Raw genomic sequence first — 18807 nt, 5'->3', positions numbered from 1 at the left:
GTTTAAATCGGTAGAAATTTTAGACCGTTAGTTCAAACTAAGGCAAGTAACATTCTTTCAATGCTGAAATGTAGGATTCCCCATCGAAGCGTCGAACAACTATAATTTAATTATTTCTACTGAAGTTTTTTAGTAAACCGCTTAGAGTATTTGGGACTCTTTTATTTGATGCTGAATGATGTCATTTGAAAACAAAAGCAGCAAGCTATGCGTAAAGGCGAACAGGTGACGATTAAAAGAAGCTGGTTTTCTTACCTATAAAAATGATATTGGGATTCAAACGCATGCAAAGGGAAATACCTAGCCTCTAACAGGAGAAAAAAAAGAATAGACAATCCTCAATTAAGTGGAAAATAAAATTAAATGACCGACATTGTCCATCCATAAACGTCTCTGTCTGTTTGTCTAATGTCACCTGAATGTATGTAAGTAAGGTTAAATTAAAGAAAATTGAATGATAATGAGCTGAGACCAGATGGCTTAAAACAACTTGAATATAGATCAATATAAGAGTGGTAAAATAACACTTTTTGGCTTTTAATAGCAGCTATTAAGTAACAGCAAGGAAAATGAAAAACTGGTTCTGGATTCTCGGCTGGTCTCTTTCAATCCTGACAATGGCTGGAAACGGATTTGTCATCTTCATAGTTTGCAGGAAACAACGACTTCGAACGAAGACGAATGCCTTCATCGTTTCGTTAGCAGCGGCTGATTTCTTCGTAGGGATGAGCGCAGTTCGTTCACTTTTCTTTTGCGAGATGGCGAGTGGATGCGAGTCACAAGGTCTGTTATCTGACGGAATAGACTCTATAAGGTGGCTGTTCGGGTACGCATCTGATGCGAATTTGTGCAGCTTAGTATTGGATCGAAACATTGCCGTAGTAAAGCCTTTGAAATACTTGACTTTCATGAAGCGTCGTCGCGTAATTCAAATGATGCTCATATCTTGGGCAATCCCAGTTAGCTTTGTGTTTTTGTATCATTACTATGGTTTCATTTAAAAACACCTCTTAGCAATACTATTATCGGTTGGTTTTGCCTTGTTCCTGAGGTACTGCTGTGTACTGCTGCTGGTACTGCATTGTAATCTACTGCTTCGTATGCATGTTACGTGTTGTTTGGAAACACGAGCGATCCGCCCGGATCCTGACCAAACAGTTACGGTTTAATCATCAAGTCTGGCGTAAAACTGAAGGGAAGTCGGCTGTTAAAATGATGGCAATTGTAATAGGCGTGTTTCTTGTTAGCTACGCAATTGCTTTACGTTGTAGTTTTGTGTCTATTCTCAATGGTGACAAGCCATGTAACGATATCCACTATAAGGTACCTATCCTTGTTTTAAACTCCGCCATTAACCCTTTAGCTTACGCTATCTTCAAGAGGGACATAAAGAAAGAATTTAAAAGATTGATTTATAAGAACAACCGAACTTAGGTGGTGATATAATGATAATAAGAATAAAACTAATGATGAATGAAGAAATAAATACTCGAACGACGTGTGAAAATGTTGAAACGAAAGAGCTGTAATGTTCTTGTGGAAAGTAAAATGCAGAAGACAAAAGCCAGAAATTTAAAGTGTTCAACAGCTAAATTCAGCATGGGCACTTTTCGCGCCTTCTACTCCCCGATCTTGATAGGCTTAGTAAAGAGCGTAGTTACACACGTTCGTTAAAATTACCGGACAATTACATCCTTTTCTTTTTGCTCCTACAAAGCTTCAAAACCAGATCGAGAATTTAGCAATTGAGAATTCACTAGCTTTCTTGCTTAAACAGGTGTTACGAATTCAAAATGTAAAATAAACTAAAAAATACAAAATAAAATAAGAATAAATTTACATCAATTGCATCTTAAAGGAGCTACGTCACGGTTAGCGCATATTGAAAAGTTTAGCCTCAATTTTTCAAATTCGTCGTTTGTAGTCCGTGCTAATCTTCTCCACCCTTAACCATCCGTGTTCCTTTATGGTTTATCACTGTCTCTTTGGTGTTTTTCTATCTTATTAAACTGTTATTTTCAGGTTTCCTACCATTTAAAGGTAATTCTGTATGTGGCCAAAATAACTCAAAATACCGCGATACCTTTAAATAAACCGTTGCTTGAATCATTATATTATCAAAAACGCGTAGAAAGCTGTCTAACAAAAAACGGAAGTTTCATACAAGATGGATGGTTATGGCTACGTCTCTAGCGCTTCAAGACCATTTGTTTTGTTGGCCAATTGCAAGAAATTAATCCACTAAACTGAAAAGTCCTATAAACATAACATAATGCCAAAACTTTACTATACTTTTCTTGTATTCGTATTCAGCCTGGAGGGCATAAAATTTTGTACGTTGTCTGGGTAACGATAGATCATGACGTGAGAAAACATGTAATACAAGTGGAAGCTTCCGAAGTAAGGGGATCGGCCTTTTTTCAGCTTTTTACGGCGATTGATGACAAGGGAAACAAAATATACCTTATTGTTTCAAAGAAGAATCAGACAGTAATGAGTGTTACAACCATCAACTGATTAAAAGTATTATTTTAAAGATAGAGTTGGCTTGTTGCAGCTCTTCGTGAACCTTATTCCATGGTTAGTGTGTATCTGTTAAAACAAAGGCAATTCAGTAAATATTATTTTCTTTGACATTCAATTAATTGTAATAAGGTCATGAAAGAATGCACTGGACCAAGTTGCCCAAACATTCAGATAATAATTTCCTTTTAGCTCTTAGTGAATTGGAGGATCCCCGTGGATAAGATGCTTGTTGTTCGCAGCTCTTACTCGAGCTCTAAATTCTCCGGTATCAATCTAAACGCCAGGACAGAGCTAGAGATGCACTGTGGGAGGCACTTATCGTCTTTCTTAAGGACTGCAAGATATACTAGTGTCTTTTCCCATGTATGGGTGATATAAGTATTTGCCACGAGATAGGGAAGGGTTTTTGAGGTTCCCGATCCTTAATTCAGGTATCATCTTTGCCCCTGTTAGTATTGTGTTCGCAGTGTGATCCTTAGAGGGCACCTTAACTGCATCAGCTAAAACTGCAGTGCGTAAATGCCCAGCTAGACGAAAAACAAATCTTCCGTTAAAAATGAACTTTCCGTCAACTTCCAGTGTTCCAGAAATGAAATAGAGTCGACCAGCTCACGCTATTCTTAGGTTTTGTTTTTCAATTAAATAGGTTACTAATTTGCAATTTGCTTCATCCTTAAATAGGGTCACGGTTTAAGACCCTTTAAGACCCTTTAAGACCCTTTAAGACCCCACCTGTCCGAAATTTACGGAATTATTCCCCCCCCCCCCCCGGGAGTCTGGCTTGGGTTTAAGCTTTAAGCAATTTGCTTCATCCTTAAATACGGTCACCTATTTAGACCCTTCGCGGTACCCACCTATCCGAAATTGACGGAATTATTCCCCTCCGGGAGTCCGGCTTAGGCTTAAGCTCGAAGCCATCCATCCGGAATTCACACGCTTATTTTAAAACCTTGAGGTCACCGCCCTTCCCACCTGCTCCTGCGAGACTCATTATTTTGAAAAATCTGAATGATTGCTTTTTGCAATCCTATGTAAAATTCATCCGGATTTACATGAATAGCTGTCAAGCAGGTGTATTATATAGTTTACTATATTATCTTCGACCGTCCGTGAGACAAATTGATATGTATTCTGTATTGTTTACTTGTAAGTCGTTGTCACGTCATGCTACAGACCCCCCGGTGGTATTCTAAAACGTTTTATTTGGAGGGGCTTCGCCCTGAGGTCCACCCTGGGGCTCAATCCGAACTGTCTGTGTAATTGAATTCGAGTAATTTCTTTTTTAAAATTCGAGTTATCCCTAACCTTTTTGTATACCATTTTGACTGAAAAGGTATCTCTTTCACAAACCTATTTAAAAACACTGTACACTTTTCTAAACCCTTGAAATGAAGTTAATGATTTAGTACTTAATGAATTAAGGATACAGCTATAAGGTGCGTCTGTTCGAAATATTTTAATTAAAAAAACAAATATATAAATTAATTACAATATTTAGACAGGAAACCACATCAGCCTTGGGTGCTTTTCATGCGGGCTCTCTATCCTTGTCGAATTAAAGGCCCTTTTAAATACCTAAATTACAGATTCCTGTACCCTTTCATAAAACTCAGCTTCTTTAGTCCCTATCTTTTATGTGCCTGATGCCTGAAACTAGGCACCTGCATAGTTGAAATGACTTTAAAACCTCCTTAATGGAAAGAGTATTTTAATACACTATAAATTAAAGAAAAGTTTTATTACATGGGTTTTTATTGTAGGTTGTCTTTCTTAGTTAAGTAGCTCGTTAATTGATGTATTCCTGTTAATATAGCTAATGTATTCTTTGTGCAATTTTCACGAATCTTAGGAAGACCATTTTTATGGTAAGATATCGTGCTTAAATAAAGATTGATTGATCGATTTCTCTTTTTATTTATTCCTATTTTTTTAATTCATCGTTGCTAAAGTTAGTTACGCTTAAACAATAGTCTTTTAAGGTCATTCCACTGAAATAGAACCTGCACTGAGATATTTGTGAAACTTTGCCTATTGATTGTTTATATTATAGGAACTTAAATTCTGAAATAAAAATGAGGGGTACCCATGTTCGTTTAGGAGCAACAGCACCTTGTTTATACCCATATAAGTCTTTATAATAGCACCATGATTGTAGTCACGATTGCTTGCTAAATTCACGTTTCCGACAATTGCTTTTTGTTCTACACTGAGAATTGGTCCATATGTATTTTACGCAGAGAAATTTATTACTCAATTCAAAACAACAGAAAAAAATGATAGGTCACCATACTCGTTTGCGAGAAAATGACGATTTACCTCTATGGCGAGATCCAGCTGTAAAGAAAAAGCCGCCATTTTTTTAATGCGCGCGCGCTAATCACGCGTGAAATTATGCGCAGTAGGGATGCGTAATGCAATACTGGGTAATGACCTTAAACTCTTTTTTTACGTCTCTCTTGAAGACAGCATAAACTAAAGGGTTCACGGCTGAGCTTAAAACCACAATAGGTATCTTGTATTCGAGATCATTACATGGTTTGTGATCATTGAGAATATAGCCAAAACTACAACGCAAAAACAAGCCGTAACAGAATAGAGACAAGCCTACAACATTTGTCATCATTTTAACTGCAGTTTTCTCCTGAGTCTTAAAGAAAACTTGGTGATTAAACCGTAACTGTTTGGCTAGGGTGCGGGCGGATCGCTCGTGTTTCCAAACAACACGTAACATGGATGCAAAGCAGAAAATTACCATAAGACACAACGGCAACTCAAGAATCAAACAAAGCCAGGCGATAGCATTAATGGTAATATGTTTTTAAATTAAACCAGAGTGAAGATACAATTACAATAAACGTCACTGGGACTGCACAAGATATGAGCATCATTTGTATCACTCGACGGCGCTTCATGAGAGTCAAGTATTTCAAAGGCTTTGCGACAGCAATGTATCTATCCAGTACTAAGCTACACAAGTTTACGGGCTGATGCGTACTCGAACAGCCACCTTATAAAGTCTATTGCGTGGGATAACAGAGTTTGCGAGTCGCATCCACTCGCCATCTCGGAGAAATAGAGTGAAGGAACTGCGCTCATCCCTACGAAGAAATCAGCCACTGCTAATGAAACGATGAAGCCATTCGGTTTCGTTCGAAGTCGTTGATTCCTGCAAACTATGAAGATAACTAATCCATTTCCAGCCATCGTCAGGATTGAAAGAGACCAGCCGAGAGTCCAGAACCAGTTTTCCATTTCCAGTTAGACGCCTTGCTCTTGCTCAATAACTGCTATCAAGACTCAAAAAGCGCTATTTCATCGAGAAGCGATAAATAAAAAGGATAAGAAAAGAAAGGAAATTCCAAAATTTAAACGTGAAGAAAAGAAGAAGAAGGAAAAAAAAGAAAAAAAAAAAAAAACAGATGTCCTTTTCTTGCAAGCGTGTTCCAGCTTTGCCTCTTGATGAGGGTCCACCAGTTATTATTTTACGTTATGACGTAGTTTTATTGTCATATAAATTTCAGACGCACAACCTACGAAAACTGACGTCGATAAGTTAGACTCAAAAGAACTCCAATAACAGTTCTTCTGGTAGCAAGTTATTATCTGACGGTTAGGACGCAAAGTATAAAGTATTGCTTGGTGGTTGTTTCATCACTATTTCATTGCCCTAGAAATTAGGAACCCTTTTAAAAGATGCCAAATTTGATATGTCAAATCTTCAATCAGAATTGTGATAAAGGATTAAGTGTTTTAACTCTTATACTGTTTTATACCGTTATCATTTTCAGCTAAGACCAAATAACATTTTGCTGTCAATTGCAAAATGAAGGACTCATTCGCGTTTGGTTGTCAACCATAATAGAAAACTGAAGAGAATTGAGAGCAGTAATTTCTGTTTCTTGCTCAATGATGTCATTTGAATACAAATACTGCAAAATGTACGTGGTGGCAAACAGGTGAGGATTAAAACAACCTTCTTTTATTGCATAAAAGAACTAAAATGCGGTCGTGCAACGTATGAAAAAGGCACTTGCCTCTAACTAAAACCACATTTATCTTTTGGATTTTCATTTTTCTTCAATAAAGCGGAAAATGTAACGCATTTAAAATCGTCACCCAGCAAGGAACTATCGTTTTTCACTTTCAAATGTCACTTGAACATATGTAAGTTACGTTAATTGCAACGCGAACAGCCGGCTAGTTGAATGATAATTAGCTGCCACAGGATGGCTTAAAACTGGCCTGCATATTACATGATAAACTAGTGCTTTTCTGGTCTTAACAACGGTTATTAAGCAAGAGTAAGAGGTCTGACTGGAAAATGAAAAACTGGTTCTGGATTCTCGGCTGGTCTCTTTCAATCCTGACAATGGCTGGAAATGGATTTGTCATCTTCATAGTTTGCAAGAAACAACGACTTCGAACGAAAACGAATGCTTTTGTGGTTTCGTTGGCAGTGGCTGATTTCTTCGTAGGGATGATCGCAGTTCCGTCACTTCATTTCTGCGAGATGGCGAGTGGATGCGACTCGCACGGTCTGTTATCTGACGGGATCGACTTTATAAGGTGGCTGTTCGTGTACGTATCTGCTGCGAATTTGTGCAGCTTAGTCTTGGACCGAAACATCGCCGTAGTAAAACCTATGAAATACTTGACTTTTATGAAGCGCCGGCGCGTCATTCAAATGACGCTCATATCTTGGGCAATCCCAACTACGCTTTGTGTTTTTCTATTATTACTTTCGTTTCATTCAAAAACACCTCTTACCATTACTATTATTGCCTGGCTAACTGTGGTTCTTGAGGTACTGTTGTGTGGCATTGTAATCTTCTGCTTCGTATGCATGTTACGTGTTGTTTGGAAACACAAGCGATCCGCCCGCATCCTAGCCAAACAGTTACGGTTTAACCATCAAGTTTTACGTAAAACTGAAGCGACGTCGGCTGTTAAAATGATGGCATTTGTAATAGGCGTGTTTCTTGTTGGCTACGCAATTGATCTACGTTGTAGTTTTGTGCATATTCTCAATACTGACAAACCATGCAATGATCGCCAATATAAGCTTCCTATTCTTGTTTTAAACTCCGCTGTTAACCCTTTAGCTTATGCTATCTTTAAGAGGGACATAAAAAAAGAATTTCAAAGATTGATTTACAAGAACAACCGAAAGTAAGTAATGCTTAAATAGGAATGAAAAAAAGTAATAATGAATGAATGAATGAATGAATACATAAAGTAATAAGTAGAAGTCAAACGAATAATAAAATGTTATTTTGGGTCCCCCATTTTGAATTTTTTAAATTTTCTTTAGGGTCCAGAACATCCAAAATGACTCAAAGATTAGTAAAACAATTGTGAAAGCTCCTGAAAGTTAAAAAGAAAAAAAACTGCTCTAGACCAAATTTTAATAAAAACAGGAAATTGACACATTTTGAAAACATACCTGTCAAAATATGGTTATCATGGAATGAAAGAAAGATGAGAGGATAGTAAGAAAGAGAGAAGAAAAGGAAAAAAAAAAGGAGAAAAGAAAAACCGAAGGTGATTTTTTAAGAAGTCTGTTAGCTTTGCCTGATAAATTGGATTCAAATTTCTTTCACAATGTTATGACGTGGTTTACTGTCATTCAGTGGACAGACGCACAACAAGAAATGACGTCGACTCGACAGACTCCAATAAAACTGCTACAAGTTATTTGACTAGCAAGTAGGAACGTAATTACAGCATCACTATTTTATTGCTCTGGAAACTAGGTAACCAATTAAGCGAAATCAAATTTGATGTGTCAAAGTGTCAAAAAATCGACTTAGAAGGGCTTTTGTTTAAATTGGTAGAAATTTTAGACCGTTAGTTCAAACTAAGGCAAGTAACATTCTTTCGATGCTGAAATGTAGGATTTGCCATCGAAGCGTCGAACAACTATAATCTAATTATTTCTATTGACGTTTTTCAGTAAACCGCTAAGAGTATTTGAGACTATTTTCTTTGATGCTGAATGATGTCATTTGAAAACAAAAGCAGCAAGATATGCGTAAAGGCGAACAGGTGACGATTAAAAGAAACTGTTTTTCTTAACTATAAAAATTATATTGGGATTCAAACGCACGCCAAGGGAAATACCTAGCCTCTTACAGAAGAAAAACAAAGAACAAAAAAATCTTCAATTAAGTAGAAAATTAAATTAAATGACCGGCATTGCCCATCCGTAAACGTCCCTGTCTGTTTGTCAAATATCACCTGAATGTGTGTAAGTAAGGTTAAATTAAAGAAAATTGAATGATAATGAGCTGGGACCAGATGGCTTAAAACAACTTGTATTAATATAAGATCATAGTGGTAAAATAACGCTCTTTGGCTTTTAATAGCAGCTATTAAGTAAGAGCAAGGAAAATGGAAAACTGGTTCTGGATTCTCGGCTGGTCTCTTTCTATCCTGGCAATGGCTGGAAATGGATTTGTCATCTTCATAGTTTGCAGGAAACAACGACTTCGAACGAAAACAAATGCCTTCATCGTTTCATTAGCTGTGGCCGATTTCTTGGTAGGAATGATCGCGGTTCCATCACTTTTCTTCTGCAAGATGGGAAGTGGATGCGAGTTACATGTTCTGGATTCTTACGGAATATTCTTTATAAGGTGGCTGTTCATGTACGCATCTGCTGCGAATTTGTGCAGCTTAGTATTGGATCGAAACATTGCCGTAGTAAAACCTTTGAAATACTTGACTTTTATGAAGCGCCGTCGCGTCCTTCAAATGATACTCGTATCTTGGGCAATCCCAATTACGCTTAGTGTTTTTGTATTTTTACTATGGTTTAATTTAAAATCACCTCTTAGCATTACTATCATCGCTTGGTTTTCCCTTGTTCTTGAGGTACTGTTGTGTGGCATTGTAATCTACTGCTTCGTATGCATGTTACGTGTTGTTTGGAAACACGAGCGATCCGCCCGGATCCTGACCAAACAGTTACGGTTTAATCATCAAGTCTGGCTTAAAAGTGAGGGGAAGTCGGCTGTTAAAATGATGGCAATTGTAATAGGCGTGTTTCTTGTTGGCTACGCAATTGCTCTACGTTGTAGTTTTGTGTATATTCTCAATGGTGACAAGCCATGTAACGATCTCCACTATAAGGTACCTATTCTTGTTTTAAACTCCGCCATTAACCCTTTAGCTTATGCTATCTTCAAGAGGGACATAAAGAAAGAATTTAAAAGATTGATTTATAGGAATAACCGAACCTAAGTGGCGATATAATGATAATAATAATAAAATTAATAATGAATAAAGAAAGAAATACTCGAGCAACGTGTGAAATGTAGAAACGAAAGAGTGGTAGTGCTCTTGTGGAAAATAAATTGCAAAAGACAAAAGCCAGAAATTTTAGCTTGCATTGCAAGAGGGACATAAAGAGAGAATTTAAAAGATTGATTTATTAGAATAACCGAATTTAAGTGGTGATATAATGATAATAATAAAATTAATAATGACTAAAGAAATAAATACTCGAGCAATGTGTGAAAATGTAGAAACGAGAGTTGTTGTGCTCTTGTGGAAAATAAAATGCAGAATACAAAATTTAAAGCAATCTTAGCTTGTATTGCAGTCAATCAGGAATGATTTAACTTTTAGTGTCACGCTGAAAACATCAATAAATAAAATAATAATCACGCGAACAATAAAATATTATTTTTGGTCCTAAAAATCAACCAAAGCTGCTCTAAAGCAAAACTTAAATAAAAACAAGAAAATAACGAAATTTAGAAAAATGCCTCTCAAATTATGGTTGCCATGGAAACATGAAGTCTCGAAAACAATGTAATGTCAAATTAATTGTTTGCAGATATAAATTTCAAACAAATTCGGCAAGTTAGGCAGCTTTTTCTTGAATAGTGAAAAAAAGTGTTAAACAGTTAAATTCAGCATGGGCACTTTTCACGCCTTCTACTCCCCGATCTTGATAGGCTTAGTAAGGAGCGTAGTTACATACGTTCGTTAAAATTACGGGACAGTTATATCCCTTTTTTTTTGCTCCTACAACGCTTCAAGACCAGATCGAGAATTTAGCAATTGAGAATTCACTAGCTTTCTTGCTTAAACAGGTGTTACGAATTCAAAATGTAAAATAAACTAAAAAATACAAAATAAAATAAGAATAAATTTACATAAATTGCATCTTAAAGGAGCTACGTCACGGTTAGCGCATATTGAAAAGTCTAGCCTCAATTTTTCAAATTCGTCGTTTGTAATCCGTGTTAATCTTCTCCATCCTTAGCCATTTTTGTTCCTTTATGGTTTATCATTATCTCTTTGGTGTTTTTCTATCTTATTAAACTATTATTTTCAGGTTTCCTACCATTTAAAGGTAATTTTGTATGTGGCCAAAATAACTCAAAATACCGTGACTGAGCTCCTTTAAATAAACCGTTGCTTGAATCATTATATTATCAAAAAACGCGTAGAAAGCTGTCTAACAAAAAACGGAAGTTTCATACAAGATGGATGGTTATGGTTACGTCTCTACCGCTTCAAGGCCATTTGCTTTGTTGGTCAATTGCAAGAAATTAATCCACTAAACTAAAAAGTCCTATAAACATAACATAATGCCAAAACTTTACTATACTTTTCTTGTATTCGTATTCAACCTTGGAGGGTATAACATTTTGTACGTTGTCTGGGTAACGATAGATCATGACGTGACATAATAGTTAATATAAGTGGAAGCTTCCGAAGTAAGGGGATCGGCCTTTTTCAGCTTTTTACGGCGATTGATGACAAGGGAAACAAAATCTAGAGACAGGCAAACAAACAAACAAACAGGTAGATAGACAGCTCGACAGACAGACATATATACATACAGACACGCACAGACAGTCAGACAGACAGACAGGCAGGCAGCCAGGCAGACAAAAAGTCAGATACAAATGCAGAAGAAAGGAAACAAATACAGCCAAAAATTAATAAGAAAAGAAAAAACGTGTTTGATTTACTCAAATTTTCCACCTCATTGTTTCAAAGAAGAATCAGACAGTGATTAAATTTTTGAGTGTATATTCTTTTTGTAATTTTTTTCTGAATAGTGAGTGTTACACGCATCAACTGATTAAAAGTATTATTTTAAAGATAGAGTTGGCTTGTTGCAGCTCTTCGTGACCCTTATTCCATGGTTAGTGTGTATCTGTTAAAACAAGGGCAATTCAGTAAATATTATTTTCTTTGACATTCAATTAATTGTAATAGGGTCGTGAAAGAATGCACTGGACCAAGGTGCCCAAACATTCGGATAATAATTTCCTTTTAGCTCTTAGTGAATTGGAGGATCTCCGTGGATAAGATGCTTGTTGTTCGCAGCTCTTACTCAAGCGCTAAATTCAACGGTATCAATCTAAACGCCAAGGCAGAGCTAGAGATGCACTGTGGGAGGCATTTATCGTCTTTCTTAAGGACTGCAAGATACACTAGTGTCTTTTCCCATGTATGGGTAATATAGGTATTTGCCACGGGATAGGGAAGGGTTTTTGAGGTTCCCGATCCTTAATTCAGGTATCATCTTTGCCCTTGTTAGTATTATGTTGGCAGTGTGATCCTTAGAGAGCACCTTAACTGCATCAGCTAAAACTGCAGTGCGTAAATGCCCAGCTAAACGAAAAACAAATCTTCAGTTAAAACTGAACTTGCCGTCAACTTCCAGTGTTCCAGAAATGAAATAGAGTCGACCAGTTCACGCTATTCTTAGGTTTTGTTTTTCAATTAATTAGGTTACTAATGTGCAATTTGCTTCATCCTTAAATAGGGTCACCTATTTAGACCCTTCGCGGTACCCACCTGTCCGAAATTTACGGAATTATTCTCCTCCGGGAGTCCGGCTTAGGCTTAAGTTCGAACCCATCCATCCGGAGTTCACACGCTTATTTTAAAACCTTGAGGTCACCGCCCTTCCCACCTGCTCCTGCGAGACTCATTATTTTGAAAAATTACTTACTGAGTGCTTTTTGCAATCCTATGTAAAATTCTTCCGGACTTATATGAACAGCTGTCAAGCAGGCGTATTACATAGTTTACTAAATTATCTTCGACCGTCCGTGAGACAAATTGATATGTATTCTGTATTGTTTACTTGTAAGTCGTTGTCACGTCATGCTACAGCCCCCCTCCCCCCGGGGGTACTCTAAAACGTTTTATGTGGAGGGGCTTCCCACTGGGGTCCGCCCAGGGGCCCAATCCCAAATGTCTGTGTAATTGAATTCGAGTGAATTTTTTTTAAAATTCGAGTTATCGATAACCTTTTTGTATACCATTTTGACTGAAATGGTACCTCTTTCACAAACCTATTTAAGAACACTGTACACTTTTCTAAGCCCTTGAAATGAAGTTAATGATGTAGTGCTTAATGAATTAAGGATACAGCTATAAGGTTTGTCTGTTCGAAATATTTTAATTAAAAATAAATAAATTAATTAATTAATTACAATATTTAGAGAGGAAACCACATCAGCCTTGGCTGCTTTTCATGCGGGCTCTCTATCCCTGTCAAATTAAAGGCCGTTTTAAATACCTAAATTACAGATTCCCGTGTCGTTTGATAAAACTCAACTTGTGAAGTCCCTACCCTTTTATATATCTGAAGCCTGAAAAAAGTAACCTTCTCAGGTGGAACCTCCCCGTTAAGGCCATGTTAGGGAGTCCCCCCACCCCCGGAGAGTGGGCACAAACCACCAATTTGTTTCCTAACAAAATCTGATGGAGGACAAAACTATTTTTAATGACGATGACGAGTTCTTCTACAATCTTGGTAAATAGGGCCGAGAAAAAAACCAGAGATGTTCGCTTGATATACATCTTCGACAAAATTGGAAAAAATTCTGTCTCGGCCTTTAGAATAAGCAATGTTTTTATTTTCCAGTTTTTTTTTTTTTTTCACATCTGAATACGTTCAGCTTTGTAAATATCTGATACTAATTAAATAATTGTATGATATACCGTTCGGTGAGGTTCTCTGTTATAACCACTGCACACGTCATTTAGTAGGGCATGACGTCTCGACGTCTACCAGAACTCTTTCTCCAACACTGGTAAAAGAAACCCGTAACACACCGATGTCCGGATCGCTTATATCCATTCCAAGAATTTTCTCGGCGGGAATATTCACCGTTGAGCTTCGCCAAGTCATTTTTTAGTTCCGCAATTATTGATGACTGAGGCGATTTTTCTTGAACTCTTTTCACAAAGTTTACCTCCTTGAAATTCTACGATAAACAAACATCAGGATTGAAGCATTGTAAACGTCCGAAATGTTGCTCTTCAAAAAATAATATTTGAGTTTATAATTAGAAAGGAGTTGCAACCTCGTTCCCAGGGTCTCTGGGCGGTAAGATAAGAGACCCTGGGGACTAGGTTGAGGAGTTTGTTTTTAGAGATCTGAATTAAGTGGACATTATGGATGATGGCATGGTAAAGCAATGCAAAACGAACAAAACTACAAGAGAAGTGTGGTTTTAAGGTATATGGTTCGTAAAGCGCTAAATTTTTGCGTCGGAGATTTAGACGTGGCTTACTTTCGGAAATGCGGAGGGGATGAGATGGAGTGGAAGGATCCATAAATTCGAAAGGTATCAGTGATTTTAAGTTTGTTAACATAGCCGGCCATTCCTAGTATTAATTATTATGTTGATGTAATTTAATTTGGAAACGTTTTCTGGTTTTCCTCCGGAAAATATTAGGCCATCAATGAAATTCTTCGGAAGTCTTTGGACATTTTCGAGAATTTATCGGAAACGTCTTCGGGTTTTTCTTCGGAACTATTAGGCAATCGATGAAATTCTTCGGAAAGATCGAAAATTTATCGAAAATCCTCGCCCGATTTCAAGATAATCTGCACGAATCTTCGTCAACTGATTGTGGGATGTTGTTGGAACAACGCTCGGGTCGAAAAGGGAGTTCATATTCCTTCACGCAAGAATGGACTATTCTTGATTACTACGTGCTACGTGGCAACTGGACTAACATAAATAGGATATTGCGTAGAAAACTACAGTACATGCAAGGCAACACTGTCGCCGTACTACCTCCGAGTCCAGTGCTCTCTTCTGTGAAATGCGCGAAGGAAACGCACAAACAGTGAGAAGCGCCATGGACAGTGCCATGATCATCAGCTCTTGACGTGTGAGGTTCATCTCGTCTTGTGTAACTGACTTCTGTAATCTACCTTTGATCACGAAACGACCAAAAAAAAAAAAAAAAAAAAAAATACAACAGCGATTCAGCACCTAAGAACGCTCCGAGTAAAAGTAATCTTAATTTTTACTAGTAATTGTTTACTTTAAGGGAAGGGCACGCATGCTAGGGGTGTATCTTTGATTGATTTATTTAGATGTAGCTTTATATGCTCCAATGATTAAAATGTCTAACAAAAGTTACGACAAGAAAGTAAAATAGCAACATCAAAAGACGAAGAAGAAGAAGAAGAAGCTAGAAGAAAAAGAAGTAGAAGCATAGTAGAGGAAGAAGAAGAAGAAGAGCAACAACAACAACAACAACAACAACAACAAGATGATGATGAAGAAGAAGAAGAAGAAGAACAACAACAACAACAAAAAACAAAAACAAGGTTTTCCAGAAAATCTTACTTTGTGATGTCGATACATTTTGTTTAGCCTCAAGACTTTCATTTAATGTAGAATCTAACATCGCTCAAAAATAGATATGTAAAACAAACAACAAAAAAGTGACTCTTATACCTGAAGTTACGTTAAAAATTAAACTTTTCTTTCTACCAAAATGACGCTTTGCGATTTTAAGTTACCGTCCGTATAATAGAGAAGAAATCAAAAACACTAAGAAAAATATTCAAAGAAGCAGCGAAGCAATTCTGAGTAGATGGATGACACTAAACTCACCGGGCTGCGCTACTTTACATCAAATAAAACCAACGGAATTTTCTTTTTCTTTTTCTTGGCTGGCCAACGCTTAATGAAATGGTATGGAAGGCGTAGACTGCAATTGCGAAACTCGACCTTTCTGTCTTAAATTTCTTACTTAAAGATAAATGATTGTCGCTTGGAAATCAATGATTCAGTTTATATCTTGTTATATTATGAATTTTCACAGGACATTTCCACATAAGCGGATACGCTTAAGGCTTAAACATTTCCTGGATGCAAAACTTGACTCTACTATATCACCAAAGAAGAGCTTATAAGCTATCCTTTTCTCGTATAATGATAGAACCATAGAAAAACTTATCGCGGAAAAGAGATTTGCAGACTAAATACGGAAGTTAATAAAGGCATCACACGAGAACCTGTCAAATCGATTCAGCTATAGCCCTCGTTCATGACCGATTGTAACCCAAACAGAAAGTGATCGGTTCTCTTTTTTGATTTTAAGTACAGCTTTAGGCCACATGTATTTAATGCCGCATTTGCAACAATGTTCACATATATATTTTCAGCACTAATTTTACTTAGTTAAATAAATCCTTCAGAGCTTCCAGCTCAAATATTAGCCCTTGCTGAACCTTGTTAGATTTCTACTTTGTTTTACTTAATATTTGTGTATATTTGTTTCAATGTTTGTTTTGGGGCATCAACATCATATTCCTTAGGTATAATTTTCTTATTCTCTTCAGTACCTGGCTGTTCGGCAATATTCTTCAAGGAGAAGTTAGATTTTGATCAGTATTGGGAATTAAAAGGCAAATTATTTCTAACCTTAATTGATAAACGGTAAGCTTTAGGCTTGTGAATAATGGCGCACACTGGGTAATTAAATCAAATTTTTTTCTAAGTTGTAAGTTTTGAAGGTTTCCAATATATTTTCGCATCGCTGATTTGCGACTTAAACGATCCTCTTGGGCAACTAGACAAAACAAGGTGTCCATTATGTCTTAATGAGAAGGTTAAGAGAGCAATCGAGACCAAGGCAGAAGTCATTATCTATTGTTAAAGTGAAATAAAAATCTAATATCGCTCGCTTGAGAAGTCTTTCGAGCAATACAATTAGCTAAGCTGTACCTCCGTTTGGTTTTCCAATGAATTTTAAAGCCTAATCCTGCAAAAATTGATAATTGAAAACGTATTTTGCTCCTGTTATAGCACTTTGTCTGGTTTTAAATTAAGTCATATTCCCGGCGGTTTCCACAACAAAATCAATTTATCAATAACTGGATATTTTGGGGGGTCAAGTCTAGATTCACTCTCTACAAACCTATTTTTTGACTAGTAAATAATAGCACATGAATGTGGCAATACCGATTGAAGTAAGAATAAAATAAAAACGGTCCACTCTCCACCAATTGACCAGCATTTCTTTCTATGCAAAGCTTAATTCAAGTTGTGCCGACAATTTGATGCTTATATACCAAGCTCAATACTTTAACAAAATAGAAAAATGTCATAGCTAATTCGTAAACAGTAAGAGCTTTAAAGACGAATCCTTTATGCATTAAATTAAGTCTCTGGAGAAAATCTAATAAAACTCCGAGAGGATAGAGGTGTTATTCAAACTAATTTTTCAGCTGGAAAGACCTGAGCTCGATCGAAAATCGAATTTTGAAAGAAAAAGCTAATTCGTCGTGTCTTGAAAACACGAAATCTTTCAACTGTCTGAGTAAATCAAACGATTTTCCTTCCTTACCTTAATCTTCAAAACTGCCAAATTGACTGAAAACCGAACAATCACGTTTTAAAATTATTCCAGGATCATCAGAGTTTAGTCTTGTGCTCCCGGGATCGAAAAAGTTTAAAGAAAAGCTCTGTTTATGTCCAAAACCAAGTTGTTCGGAACGGATATTTCAAATTTTCTTCTACCATGTACAGTGGCATTCTTTGTATTTATCAGATTACTATATTGACCCATAGATCTGATTTCTTCAAAAACTAATCATCCGCCAAAAACCGACCTTATCTGCTTGCTGACAGGATTTGTCGAAAAATAGAACGCAACACAAGAACAGATTTTTTTTACTAAGCAGGGAAGATTCTAGGCTTTTCTCCGAATGTGTTTATACATATTCTAAATATATTAAGAATAATTTAATTCGAATTGCCCAGCGGAGACTTTCTCGTGTAAATGGGCAGTTTTATAACATCTGGTTTAAAAAAAAAAAAAATGTTATCACAGCCGTAAATCTGTGAAACATATCGGTTTAAAATTTGTTATGCCAATCATTTGATGATATTCCATACACTAGTACACAGCAGAAGCTTTGAGATTCTAACCTCTACAAATGTATGACTATGACTTGATTTGCTGAAAGCAAAAGAATGCGCTTGTAAACCTGTTCAGTATTGGCAAAAAAAGGTATCCGGCACGTATCCATTTGACGTCTTAAAGTGAAGCTGGGCTATTTCTTACATTTACACTTAAAAAACATGAAAACATCGCCGTAATTTTGGACAAAAAGAGGTTCTTAAAAACTTCGAGGATATTCTGGCGTTCTTGCATGGGTAGATAAGTTTATCCCTTTGTAACCTCAAATCGAAGATGCTACGACTTCTCTCAAACAACTTAGCCACCCTCGTGATTACGGAGCTCACGGGAAAATAAAACGAAGATTTTTGGGATGATTCTTGTTCTGAATAAGCTCTCTAACCTCAAGCCTGGTTTTCACTAAGACATAAGCACAACCACAAGCATAACGGTAGTGTAAACACCAACAACACAATCAGAAGCAGAAGCACAAGAACAAGAACAAAACACTGTTCTTGTGCTTATACTTATATAAGCACTTTTGATGCTGTAAGCATAGCTTGAGCAAAAGCGTAAACATCGTCTACCATCTTGTTGTACTGTATCGAGGGGGTAGAGAGCCGACAATAAGGCAGTTATGCACTCTACTTACACCAGTGTCATGCCTACCTGCTTTGGTTGTGCTGTGAGCGTCCGCACCACCGTTATGCTTCTGCTTGTGCTTGAACAGATGTCGAGGTGAAAACCAGGCTTAACATTTGTTCAAGGAACGTTGACTTTCGTAAGAGAGTGTAAGCCAACAGTTCTAGCTTCGACATTGCTACGTTGATCTGTGTCTAAACTACTGTTAGGCCCTGGACGATGGTTGATGGGAAGGGAAGAGAATATATCTCTGGGTATAATCCACACTTAGTGTCTTAACGTAACCCTCGGACGTACAAGCTAACTCATACCCCCACCGTGGTACAAGGGGGGTGGGGTGGGGTGGGGTGGGGTGGGGTGGATGGAATTCCCCCCTCTTGGTTTTCGTTCTGTCAAGGCAGAGCGAAATAAATTTACATTCATTAGATAGCTCTGAGCTTGCTCTACAATATG

At 37.0% G+C, this 18807-nt stretch overlaps 2 protein-coding genes, 1 long non-coding RNA gene and 2 pseudogenes across 5 annotated transcripts in view; 3 read left to right on the top strand and 2 right to left on the bottom strand.

The window, feature by feature from the left end:
* Positions 1–539: 539 nt before the first annotated feature.
* LOC145460209 (octopamine receptor beta-1R-like) lies at positions 540–1451 on the top strand (annotated as a pseudogene).
* A 956-nt stretch (positions 1452–2407) lies between these two features.
* LOC145460235 (uncharacterized) overlaps positions 2408–18807 on the bottom strand; it is a 59395-nt gene continuing 42995 nt past the window's right edge. For 2 of the 3 annotated variants that reach the window (XR_014039815.1, XR_014039814.1), the window contains 3 exons: positions 14589–14728; positions 13504–13769; positions 11136–11701 (listed from right to left, as the gene is read on the bottom strand). This is a non-coding gene — a long non-coding RNA (uncharacterized LOC145460235). Of the gene's footprint in view, positions 2464–11135; positions 11702–13503; positions 13770–14588; positions 14729–18807 lie in introns of those variants that run through there. The other variant, XR_014039816.1, reaches the window with a different exon arrangement.
* On the bottom strand, positions 4503–5789 carry LOC145460210 (octopamine receptor beta-2R-like; annotated as a pseudogene).
* On the top strand, positions 6840–7699 carry LOC145460211 (histamine H2 receptor-like). Its single transcript, XM_081444953.1, has one exon. It carries the CDS (start codon positions 6848–6850, stop codon positions 7697–7699), a length of 852 nt encoding a protein of 283 aa, XP_081301079.1. The 5' UTR covers positions 6840–6847.
* Positions 8917–9860, top strand: LOC145460212 (octopamine receptor beta-2R-like). Its single transcript, XM_081444954.1, has one exon. The coding sequence runs from the start codon at positions 8917–8919 to the stop codon at positions 9766–9768; it is 852 nt and encodes a 283-aa protein (XP_081301080.1). The 3' UTR covers positions 9769–9860.

The sequence above is a fragment of the Orbicella franksi genome, chromosome 11 (genome assembly GCF_964199315.1).
Source record: "Orbicella franksi chromosome 11, jaOrbFran1.1, whole genome shotgun sequence".
Classification (NCBI taxonomy): domain Eukaryota; kingdom Metazoa; phylum Cnidaria; class Anthozoa; order Scleractinia; family Merulinidae; genus Orbicella; species Orbicella franksi.
Note: the sequence above shows the minus strand (reverse complement) of the source record. Positions and strands in the feature narration are given on the sequence as shown.

Bases quoted from the DNA above. Each gene is read 5' to 3' on its own strand.
- LOC145460211 (XM_081444953.1), top strand. From the start codon at position 6,848: ATGAAAAACTGGTTCTGGATTCTCGGCTGGTCTCTTTCAATCCTGACA.
- LOC145460212 (XM_081444954.1), top strand. From the start codon at position 8,917: ATGGAAAACTGGTTCTGGATTCTCGGCTGGTCTCTTTCTATCCTGGCA.